Raw genomic sequence first — 13034 nt, forward strand, 5'->3', positions numbered from 1 at the left:
GGAATAATGAGAGTGATGGGGGGGGGATAATGAGCGTGACAAGGGAGGACGGGTGGAATAATGAGTGACAAGGGAGAGGGGGGATAATGAGAGTGACAAGGGAAGGGGGGGGGGGGGGGGGGGAGAGAATGACAATGGAGTCCCCAGAGCCAGACTGCAGCCAGAGTCCAGATCATCTTATTGTCCTGGTGGTAAGTAGACAATGCAATATGTTTATTATTTAATTGTTTAGTTATTAATACTACATTGGAAACAAATTTTCTCAGCTGGACACCGGCCGACATGCGCTGGGAGCCTCACCAGCGTTTAGGGTAGGGAAAAAGCACTGGCCCGTACGTAAATTTTTCCCTTCCCTAACCGCTGGTGAGGCTCCCGGTGCATGCGCAGTGTCGGCCGGTGTTCAGCTGAAAACATCCATCCGATCACTGCGCATTGGCCCATAGTTTTTCCCTACCCTAACCGCCGGCGAGGCTCCTGGCGCATGCGCACTCTGCTGTGAAATTTCCCTAACCTGTCGTTGTGCGCCTGCGCGGCGCTGCACACCTCCTCACGTCATGTCCGGTGCGACCGGAAGTGACGAGGGTAGGGAAATCTCACGAACTAGGGAAGTATAACATTACACCGGCCTTTGGGGTGTGAGGGCTGGTAACTACTTGGTTGGATAGTCAGCCAGCCTATGCCATGATGCCAGCAACAAGCAGTGTTTTTTTTTTTTTTTGGGGGGGGGGGGGCGCCACAAGGTTAGCTCGCACAGGGCGCCTGAACACCTAAGGCCGGCCCTGAGCCCACTAAACCGTTTTTTTTTTGTTGTTAATAATAATCCCTACACTGCGAGCTCCCTATACATATGCTAAATATTCATTTTGGTTCAGTAGAATTTGTTAAAAATCTATTTTTATAATATGTAAATTACCTTGCTACCAGCAAGTAGGGCAGCTACTTGCTGGTAGCAGCTGCATTCTCCGATCCTAATGACGCCCCCTCCGCAGTGTGATTGACAGGGCCAGGGAACGGAATCGTTCTCTGCTGGCCCTGTTTGAATTCCAAATCTCGCGCCTGCGCCGTACCTGTCTTCAATCGGCACAGGCGCACTGAGAGGCGGCCGCTTGCTCGGCGCTTCATCCTCAATGCGCCTGCGCCGATGACGTTATCGCATACACCCGGAAGAGAAGACTCCGGCAGTCAATGGGAGACAACCAGGCACCCCCTGCTCGGAAGAGAAGAGGGTTTCTGGTTCATAAAAAAAGGTTAGAAATTGATGGAAACCCCATCAAAATGGTTTGGAAACAGCATTTAGAGGATAGCTGGATGTGTCTCAGACTCATACTATGTACAACATACAACCACACAAAGGCTGTATGCCAAAAGCCATATATGTCCAAGCCATCAATCTATCCAGGAAACAGATAACAGCCAGCATACCTTACAATGGCAGCCTTGTGCACTATGAGATATTCCAAACCAGTTCTCATCTGACTGAGAACCAGTAAACCTCCAAATTTATTTTGCATCTGTTGGATGGCTTGGTGGACCTGCACACCTAGATCAATAATATTAGGGCGGCAAAAAGTTTTCCGATTTTCATAACATAATATTCAATAACCTTTCTATACAGTTTTGTCATGTAAAAACTAATTTGCATAAACATGGCCATATGGGAAAGATATGCAAATGAGCAGAATCTGCCTTGTTTTTCAGCTGTCATAAGACTATGAAAACCAATAGATGACGCTATTGCGTTATGAACAGCGCCCTCTATTGGTTTCATAGTCTTCTGACAAGAATATTTGTCTCGTCATCAGTGGCGTCGCCAGGGGGGGCCAGAGGGGGCCACGGCCCCCCCTACATCAAGCTGTGCCCCCCCATGTGCCCCCCCAACAAGAATTTGGTACTACTAGACTAGTTGGTCTGTGAGTCTTGTGACATGACATGTGCTGCGTGCCTGCTGCGCTCTGTACCGGACATCTGATTCTTCAGTCTTCACATCTCTGATGATCTCATCTGCCGTTGGCGTTGCGGTCTCTCAAGTCTCACTCTCTTCTTCTCTACTCTCCAGTCCACCCACCGCCGCCGCGCCGCATTCTCAGCCCCGCCCCCAGGACCTGACGAGTCAGACTCACTCAGTCTCAGTGGCAGACTGGCGGCAGTGCTGTGCATAAATGAAGCAGCTTGCCGCTAGTCTAGACTAGCTCAGAGCCTCAGGCTCTCTCAGATGCTGAGCCTGATCTGCATGATTAATTCAAAGTACTTAATTGCGTCTGTGACTGTCTGTGGCAGCAGTGCGGGCGGCGCTCCTGCTCCTCCTCCGGCGCATGACGTCACTGTGAGCAGCCCGCCCACTGCATAGTCTAACCTGCTTAAGCCAGCCAGGCCCAGACTAGAGACTAAGACAGCGACGAGACAGCAGACAGTGTTGCGTGGCGTCGGCGTGGCCCTACCCTACCCATATATACCGAACAGACACAGGCAGACGGACTGAGACTGACCAAAGACCGACCAGACCTAGTGGTGATTGAAAGGTGTGTAGCACTGCAGCCAGGACACTGAGAGGTTAACTTAAAGGGGTTATCCCATCTGACAATGGGGGCATATCGCTAGGATATGCCCCCATTGTCTGATAGGTGCGGGTCCTACCGCTGGGACCCGCACCTACAAGGAGAACGGAGCAGAGAAAGTGGAGGAGGGCGCACTGCGCATGCGCATCCGCCTTCCGTTTATTTCTATGGAGCCACCGAAAATAGCCGAGCGCTGGCTCGGCTATTTCCGTTGGCCCCATAGAAATGAATGGGAGCGTTGGCTGTGCATGCGCGGTGCGCCCCCATTCATTTCAATGGGAGAGGCGGGGAGCTGTGCCTGGTGGTGGACGGACCCTGGGAAACCCGGGGTCCTCCAGCCACAACTCTCCCCGGCTCCGTTCTCGTTGTAGGTGCGGGTCCCAGAGGTGGGACCCGCACCTATCAGACAATGGGGACATATCCTAGCAATATGCCCCCATTGTCTGATGGGAATACCCCTTTAATAATATAAGGTTAAGTAGTGACTTAGTGGACTAAGTCTCTTTCTATATTTCTAACTAGACAGATTAGATCTGACTGAGTCTGAGAGGAGAGCTGGCTGGCGGCTGCCCCTGATTCCCTGAATCTTCCTGATTTAAAAGTTAAAGGGGTTCTGCGCTTTAATTTAACTGATGATCTATACTCCTGGATAGATCAGCTTCTGATCGGCGGGGGTCCCAGGTACCGTCGCTCCAGTAGCGCCGCAGCCTTCTCACTGTTTACCGCAGGCCCAGTCATCTCACGAGTTACGACTAGTATCACTGGCCTGGGCGGGGCTAAGCTCCATTCAAGTGAACAGAGCTTAGCCGCACTCAGGCTAGTTGATACTAGTCGTGAGCCGTGACGTCAGTGGGCTGGCGGTAAACAGTGAGAAGGCCACGGTGCTGCTGGAGCGCAGGTTCCTTCTCAAACACCTGATCGGTGGGGGTGTCGGGTGTCGGACCCCCGCCGATCAGAAGCTGATGATCTACTAGAGGATAGATCATCAGTTAAATGAAATTGCAGAACCCCTTTAAAGTTAATGTCAGTGCAGCCTGGATGATTACAGTGCTTACTACATTACCGTTTAGAGAAATCATGTTCAAATGTGAGCGGTGGGAGGGTGATCTGTGGTCTGTGGATGTCATGAGTCATTACAATGTTATAGGGTGGAGGGATCTGTGGATGATACTCTTACAGTGTTATAGGGAGGGGGGGTCGGGGGTCTGTGGATGTCATGACACTGTTACGGGGGGGGGGATCTGTAGATGACACTGTTATAGGGAGGGGGATGGGGGGGAATCTGTGCCACTGACACTGTTAGGCTCCATTTAGACATCCGTAGCAGCGGTAATGTGCGGGTCCGAATTATTTTTTCGGGAACGGAATTGCGGACCCGGAAGTGCGTGTCCGCATTTCCGTATCCGCCAGAACGTCGTGTTGCCCTATAGAAATGAATGGGTCCGCAATTCCGTTATGCAAATTTTGGATGTGTGAATGGGGCCTTATAGGGAGGGGGATCCTGGTATGACACTGATATGGGGTGGATCTGTGGATGACACATAGCATAAGATGCTATAAACGGTATGTGTCATCCACAGATCCCCAGGCAGCTAGGACATGTTTACATCTGAGTGATTGGGGCTTTTCTTCCCTATTGCGGTTTTAGGTATTGGGTAAAGTATTGCAGCATTTCTAAGCGTACTTGTGTAAATGTATCGTTGTTATAGCTGCCCCCCCTACTTTTGTCCTGGCCCCCAGTGTGCCCCCCCAAAATGTGAAAGCTAGAGACTCCACTGCTCGTCATAAGACTGTGAAACCAATAGAGGACACTGTTTGAAACTCAATAGTGCCCTCTATTGGTTTCATAGTCTTCTGACAAGAATATTTGTCTTGTCATAAGACTGTGAAACCAATAGAGGGCGCTATTCATAACTCGATAGCGCCGTCTATTGGTTTTCATAGTCTTATGATTCTGCTCATTTGCATGTTTTTCCCATAAGCCCATGTTTATGCAAATAAGTTTTTACATGACAAAACTGTATAGAAAGGTTATTGATTATTATGTTAGGACAATCAGAAAACTTTTTGTCGCCCTAATGATATTGATCTAGGTGTGCAGGTCCACCCAAGCCATCCAACAGATGCAAAATAACTTTAAGGTTTATTGGTTCTCAGTCAGATGAGAGTTGGTTTGGAATATCTCATAGTGCACAAGGCTGTCATTGTAAGGTATGCTGGCTGTTATCTGTCTCAGACTCTCTGTCTAAGACGCATCCAGCTATCCTCTTAATGCTGTTGCCAAACCATTTTGATGGGGTTTCCATCAATTTCTAACTTTTTTTTATGAACCAGACACCCTCTTCTCCACTGAGCAGGGGGTGCCTGGGGTTCTCCCATTGACTTCCATTGCATTAAATTGTATTTGAGCACCTGAATTATTCAGCCAAGCACTCGGATCTGCCGAGCATAGCGATGCTCGAGCTGAACAGCAGTTCGGCCGAGCATGCTCGCTCATCACCATTGGCGGCCCGTCGCGAACAAATGTAGGAGGTAAGTATGATTTTTTTTTTTTTTTTTTTTACGCAAATTCAGGTTAAAGAAAAAGTGTGATGTGGTAAAGTTGCTTCTCCTTGTCACGAATTATGGCATTCTAGTTTTTTCATTCTTTATTTTAGCTTTACTCTATATAAGTAAAAATGTATTAAACTGTCATCGTAATCTGCTAAAGAATCCCTTCATTCATCTTGGTAAAAAGAAAATTGAGTTTAATTAAAGTCTAACTTCTCTTTACATCTGAAAATTCAAGGGAAACAAATTATTATATTTTTTTTTTGACCCAGCAATTTTTTGGGTCTGAGAAAGCCAGCTATCGGTGACCTGTGTAGTGTAGGACGGGGAATATGGGGACGTTTTTGCAATGAGGAGGAACTGTCAAAAAGTTTCTTATACCTGTTTACTGGATCCCATGGGAATAATGTTGGGGGAATGATAACTTGTCATTTATTGTAATCACACTAAATTTCTTAAAGTGTACATAAACTTTTACTTTCACTTTATTAAAACTTAAAGAGGACCTTTCACCTGGAAAAACATTGTGAACTAAGTATCCTGACATATACAGTGGCACCCAGGGATCTCACTGCACTTACTATTATCCCTGGGCGCCGCTCCGTTCTCCAGTTATGTCCTCCGGTATCTTCGCTCAGTAGGTTATAGTAGGCGGAGACTTAGGACTTTTGGTTATAGTAGGCGGAGTCTGCCCTTGTTCTGCTGGGCGTCTCCTCCTCCTAGGTTGTAGGTCTGGCCAATTGCAGCGCAGAGCTCACAGCCTACAGCCTAGGAGGTTTTTTTCTCCCAGGCTGTGAGCTGTGCGCTGCGATTGGCCAGCGCTACAGCCTAAGAGGAGGAGACACCCAGCAGAACAAGGGCAGTCTCCTCCTACTATAACGAAGTCCCCGAACATATCGGAGGGCATAACGGGAGAACGGAGCGGCGCCCAGGGATAATAGTAAGTGCAGTGAGATCCCTGGGCGCCGCTGTATATGTCAGGATACTTAGTTCAGGTGAAAGGTCCTGTTTTTTCAGGTGAAAGGTCCTCTTTAAAGTACATGTGATAAAAAGCATATTTGTAACATGCTTTCTTTTTTTTTTTTTTTTTACTTCACCTACGAAATAGGCACTTGAAGTTCAGGTGTGCCTATCTAACTTTGCAGTCCTTACTCCTGTACCCCACTGTGTTTGGGAATACTAATTTCCCTGGGCTGCACTGCTTTACATGCTGGAGCTTCGCTGCTCCTGCCTGTACCAGCACTGCTCTACTATAGCCTGGCATATATGGGCTATAGCATAACGGGCACAGGCAGAGGAGTGATGTGCTATGGAGCTCCTGCCTTGCGCTCGTTCTGCTCTGCTAATAGTATGTAGCGATGTGGTATGCAGGCTATTGAGTGAGCGCAGTGCAGGAATTCAGATAAGACAGCGCTCTCCTGCCTGTGCCCGCTTTGCTTAAGCTTGACACAGCCCACGTATGCCAGGCTTTAGGAGACCAGCTCTGGTACAGGCAGAAGTAGAACTGCTTTGGCCTGTACAGCACCTAGTGTGGCCATAGGAGAATCCATATTCCAGTGTATAGGAATACAGATTATAAAACAGATAGGCACCTGAACTTTAGGCACCTATTTCGCATAGAAAAGTAAGAAAAAAAAGTGAATTTACATGTAATTTAGCACATTTAGAATAGGATTTAATAAAGTTTAGTTAAAATTTTAGGGACACTAAAGAGATGTACTACATTAAACATACGGATGACCACTTAATAGGGTTGTCCACTTTTTTTACATTATGACCTATCGTCAGATAGGTCATCCATATCAGATTGGTGGGGCTGGCTTCCAGCACCCCAGCCGATCAACCGTTTGAAGAGAATGCATTTTCAGTTCAGAGTAGAACAATATGAGGTAGAGAAAAAAAGTAATAATTGAAATTAGGTCTGCACCAGATATTGTTTAACTCTATTAATCAGTAGAACTTTTATGTACACAGAGTAACCTTTCTAAAGACTACAAAATTACGCTAATTGACGTGGGATTAGTAATTGAATACTTGATTGGAGGGGCCTATAGAAGCAGCTACACGAGGAAGAGTTTCCGTGCCTTATACAATAGTCTCTACAGGAAGCAAAAGGTAATTTTCCAACTTTTCTTGTAAACCCATACTTTGCAAACTAGCTAAGGAAAACACTAACATATTTAGGCCTTGTTCACATTTCCTTGTCTGTTTAACTTCTGTGATATAGTCAGTCTGTGTCTCATCCATAAAAGATGTCTATGAAGAATTCGTGTTTTGTCCTTGTGTTTGTTTTTTGCCCTCCATGTGTCATCCATATTCCACATACACTGCTCAGTTTAAAATTCATTTCAAAAGCATTTCCTATCCGTGGTCAGTGAAAAATGGACAAAACATTAATGCCATCCATGTAGTGTCTGTGATTTCTACGGACCCATAGACTTCAATGGGCGTTTTTGGCCTAACGGTCAGTAAAAAAATACTGAAGTGTGAACAAACATTGGTGAAAAACAGAAATGTGAACAAGGCCTTAGGGCAGTGGTAGTGAACCTATGGCACTCAGAGCTCTCTCTGTGGGCACCCGCACCCTGGAAAAAGTCTATGGTGTACCAATATGCCTTAGACTCTTCCTGCCCTTCATCAGCGCAGGGCACGCTATGAACAGCACAGGCAGCGCACTGAATGTAGGCAGCTATTATAGCTAAATGATAAAGTACATGGAGGGTATACTATACTGGACTGTATTATTCAGGGTAAATTGCCGTGTTGGCACTTTGCGATAAATAAGTTAGTTGTAGGGCACTCTGTCTGTAAAAGGTTCGCCATCACTGCCTTAAGGCCCATTCAGACGGCCTTATGAACGGGTGTGCAAAAGATGTGGACAGCACAACGTGTGCTGTTTACATCAGTGGTTTCGTGGCTCCCCAAAAAGGAGAGAGCGTGTCCTATTCTTGTCCACAATCGTGGACAATAGGCATTTTCTATTATGTTTGTGGCCATTTGCGGTCCACAAATTGTGGAACGCACACGGCTGGTATCTGTGTCTTGCGGATCCGTGTTTTGCGGATCCACAAAACACTACGGCCCATTGTTTTTATTGCTTTTCATGTGGTCACAAATGTCAACTGTAGATTTGGTTGAGGATTCTGCGGCAAAATTGCCATGGATTTCACCCTATACATTACTAAGGGTTAAATCCTCTCTGAAAATATGCAACATAAATTGACATGCTGGGAAATTAAAATCTGCATGAAGGTCCATTTCTGTGCCCATTCCATGCAGATCTTTTCTGTAATGTGTGGATGTGATTTAGTAAAATCTGAAGCATATCTGCCCCCTGTGATCGTAGTCAAGTCTCATAGAGATGGATATAACGTAAACCCACATAGATTCACACTGTGAAACTAGAAATAATAATGCTGTTAACTGACTTTTTTATTTATTTCTCCCTTTGATCTTTCTGCCAGAGGACCCACAATTCTACCAACAGTCTGGCACGAAGTTTGTCTAATCTTTCGTTAAGCCAGAACAGCCAGATGAACAGCAAGCTTGCTTCACCTGAGAATACCTTGCATTCCCAGTTCCTCCGGACAGCACAGCCTTATAAGCGCAAGGTGATCCTTCCAAGTTTTAGATCCAGTTTAATTGAAAATGTTCTGGTAGAGTCAAGTTTCTAATCTACTCTGTACATGTACTGGACTGGAAATACTAATTCAGGGTATGATCCATAGACACAGATAAACAATATGTCATTATATAGTTGTCATATGTGGTTCAGACATGTACTAAATATTTTAACGCTAAATCTGATGGTATAGAGTGAAATGCACACCTTCTCTGCTCACTTTGATTTCACAAAATCGCACATAATAATGATTTCACAATAAATAGCGTTGAGCGAACCGAGGTGTCCAAAAAAAAATTGTGTAACGAATCAACTTTTTCCTAAAATGGTGGCTACACGTGTTATAAAGTGAAAGTAAGAAGCCCGCGAAGCAAGATCACTCATAATGCCTTGCAGACAGCCAATCAGCAGCTAGCCATAGCCAGCCCCTGTGACATCGAAGCCCTTTAAAAGCCTCATCCACACGGTCTCCACCATATCACTCTGAGCTCAGCATAGGGAGACACAGGATAAGCGCTAGTGACAGTATTGCTAAAGCTTTTAATTGTGTAATATTGGACAGAGACAGTGTAGGGAGATAGTAGGGAGTGTTTACACACTGTAGGAAGAGCATAGGGAGACTGCAGGGACAGTGCAGAAACTGTAATGTGAAGCTGAAGGGATCCATAAGAGACAACATGGTTTGCATCAATCCCTGTGTAGGGCACAGAGCTATCTAATTAAACAGCGTTCTCCTTGTTTAATAGATAATCAATTCTATTAGGCCTTGATTCTCAAATTGGGGTAAATAAGCTGTTTGATATATAACTGTTATCGGGGTGTCCACCTTGTTTTAATAGATAAGCAATCTGATTAAGCCTTGATTCTCAAATAGGGGTGAAAAAGCTGTCTAATTCTACTGTTATTGTGGTGTCCACCTGCCTGTCACAGTAACTGTTTCACTACCAGAAAGGACTAGCTATTAGTGTTAATCGAGCACCGTAGTGCTCGGGTGCTCAGGCCAAACACATCGGAAAGTTCAGGTGCTCGACCAAGCACCCGACTATAATGCAAGTCAATGGGACAACCCGAGCAATAAACCAGGTACCCCCTGCTCTCAAGAGGGAAGGGTGCCTGGTTCATAGGAAAATTTCAGAAATTTATGTTGTCCGATTAGTACGCCACTTTTACAGACTGACAATAATACGCACAAAACCAAAGATGAAATCGATTTTAGAGGAAAAATTGTTAGGAAACATTCTCTTATATATTTACTTGTATATAAAGTGCAAGTTCAGCCCAAAATTTTGTTGATTTTTGGAACTAGTGCCATGATGAAGAGGGACGGCTGGTGGCATCCGTATTGCGCCGCTAGAGGTGAAATTTGTGGATCGGCGCAAGACGAACCACAGTGAAAGCATTAATGTTTTCATTAATCAACAATGAAAGTCGGAGGTTCGAAGGCGATCCGACAGGGAAACCAAAATCTTTGGGTTCTAGGGGGAGTATGGTTGCAAAGCTGAAACTTAAACTAATGGATGGAAGGGCACCACCAGGAGTGAAGCCTGCGACTTAATTTGACTCAACACGGCAAACCTCACCCAGCCCGGACACGGAAAGGATTGATAGCTCTTTCTCGATTCTGTGGTAGGTGGTGCATGGCTATTCTGAGTTGGTGGAGCTATTTGTCTGGTTAATTCCGATAACCAATGAGACTCCTCCATGCTAATTAGTTACATGACCCCCGGCGGTGAGGATTGTGTTGACCATACTCTTATGGAAGAGTGCCTGCTGCTTAGCTGACCATCAAAAAAATTATGGTTGAGAGCCTGCAGGTGAGCTGACCATCGCAAACATTATGGGCGAGGGCCTGCTGCCGCTTTGTTGACTCTAGATAACTTCTGTCTAGTCGCACGTCCCTGTGATGTCGATGATCCATTTGGATGGTTGTCCTTTCGATGTTCTTTTATGCGCCCAACATGATGACCACGTGTTCGACTCCGGAGAGGGAGACTGAGAAACGGCTACCACATCCAAGGAAGGCAAGCGGGGGGCGCGCAATTTACCCACTCCCGACTCCCGGATAATTTAACTGTCCGCAGCGGCCTATTACACTGTATTTTGTGCAGGATGACCTAAAAATATGTATTGCTGCTAAAGGACTTTTGAGTCTCTGAAAAGTTTTTTGTATAATAATCTTCCTATTACACTCCCTACACTGTCTGTCCCTTCCAATACACAGCACTCCCTAACACTGAGCAATGTAGCGCAGGTTGCGCTACACACATATATTGCTGCTGTCACACACACAATAGTCCTTACAAGGACTTTTGGGTCTCTGAAACGTTTTTGTACAGAAATAATATTCAATTACACTCCCTACACTGTCTGCCCCTTCCTATGCTCAGCTCTCCCTGACTTCAAATGAGCCGAACTCGCATCATCGGGTGCTATATAGCACCCGATGACGCGTTCCGGCCATCCAATCACTGTAATGCCAGTACCCAACATCGCTACTGGCATTACAGTGAGGGCAGTACTTACCTGCACCTTTATTGGCCGCTTAGCATCCGCGAATTATGCAGGGAGGAGACTCGAGCACATGCGATACTCGGCCGAGCATGCTCGCTCAACACTACTAGCTATGCATGTTGCTGCAATGCAAAGTGATGTTCACCAAGATACACTCTGGCTGTAACCACAAAATAGCTGACTTAATGTGCTTTATGACAAATTAATTCGGAATGAATTGAATTTTTGAAAACTTTGCTCATCTCTAACAATAAACATACTCAGCACAATAAATATTACGTTAGCAAAAAGAAACGTGTTATTGTGCATGTGTTAAAGGGAAACTGTCCCCATGAAATACAGCGCAATCTGCATGTAGCATGTCATAGACCAGCAGTAGTTGAATAGATTTATACATAGGTTTATGGGAAAAGATATATATATTTTTTATAATTACTGTGTCCATGGGTTTTCTAAAACATATATGATCAAAATCCTTATATAAAGTATTATGTATATTGGGCTCAGTCATATTTTGAGATTGACAGCAGCTTACTTCTAAAAGTTTCAAGCAACATAAACAGGTTCTCTTTTTCCAACTTTTAACTTAATCGCAGGGCATAAAAAATAAAGGAATGGCAAGTAGTTGAATATTTTGAATGGAAAATATAGCAGATCTATTTAATACAGCCATGGAGGGGGATAACCATTTCACACAATGGCATGTGTTCGCTTATTACAGTATAACCAGTATTTGAACCTTTCTGCCCTTGGGTTTTCTGGAACAGTCTGTACAGATGAGTGAGGCACATCAGTCAGATACGTGTTATGCAATAATCATAAACAGTCATAACTCATGAACTATGCAGGTCAAGCATACAACTAAGAAGCAGTTTCAGGTTTTATTACTACATGTAATGAAGGTTAACTGGTCAAGTGTAACTTTTAAATATGCTGTTATCAGGGATTTTAATCAAAATGAACCAAAAAAGCTTTAAAGATAATAATGTGCCAAGGTGCACTACAAACCAGTAAAAATCCCGAGCAATGAGAAATCATGCACTTTGTGGGTACATGGTTCCGTCCATAGTCCTGTCTTCATAATTATGACTTCTCCGTAAACTAGGTATATGCATTAATATATATTATATATTAATAATATTGAATTTAATACTGATGTGGCCACTATTTCAGACTAGTGGAAATTCTTGCTCTTTCACCATTTCTGAATGGACATGCCACCCTTACACACATCTGCTGTGACCTTTAGCTCTTTACTGGCTTGATACTGATGCACTTGGGTAAATACATTCTCATTTTTTATCTTAAAGCACCATAAATTCCAAGGGTTACAGGCCATGAACACATTTCCATCATTTTTTTAATTGGATTGCATTTATTATGTGCTAAAAATAAATGTTGTATTTGGTTTTAGTAAACCATTCTCAACCGTTTGTCCTCTGCAAATTACATGTCTTCTCATATATTGCAAACTGCTCATTCCTATTCAGCGTGTAGCTTTTAGAGTGGAGTACTTACCGTAATTTAATATGGTGCCAGCAAGGGCTTGATAGTCAGAATTCAGTAGTATGAAATTGTGCCACTTATTAATATGCAATTAGAATAATTTATTGATCAACCGGTTGTTACAAAATTAAACAACCGGTAATCACAAAACCGCTTCTTCTATCGGTACACGACCGGACGTTTTGGTCCATGTGGACCTTCCCCAGCGGTCTATTGATTTTTGGTTCAGTGGTGTAGAATATGGAGGCTAGATCACATTCGGTGTGTAGTTCATCAGACAAGCTGACTAT

At 44.6% G+C, this 13034-nt stretch overlaps 1 protein-coding gene across 3 annotated transcripts in view; it reads left to right on the top strand.

Annotated features, from left to right (window-relative positions):
• TRPM6 (transient receptor potential cation channel subfamily M member 6) overlaps positions 1-13034 on the top strand; it is a 220812-nt gene that overhangs the window by 71007 nt on the left and 136771 nt on the right. For all 3 annotated transcript variants that reach the window (XM_044287801.1, XM_044287808.1, XM_044287816.1), the window contains 2 exons: positions 7080-7220; positions 8570-8716. In XM_044287801.1, the coding sequence (XP_044143736.1) occupies positions 7080-7220; positions 8570-8716 (288 nt within the window). The remainder of the gene's footprint in view (positions 1-7079; positions 7221-8569; positions 8717-13034) is intronic.

This window comes from Bufo gargarizans, chromosome 1, assembly GCF_014858855.1.
Source record: "Bufo gargarizans isolate SCDJY-AF-19 chromosome 1, ASM1485885v1, whole genome shotgun sequence".
In the NCBI taxonomy this organism is placed as follows: Eukaryota; Metazoa; Chordata; class Amphibia; order Anura; family Bufonidae; genus Bufo; species Bufo gargarizans.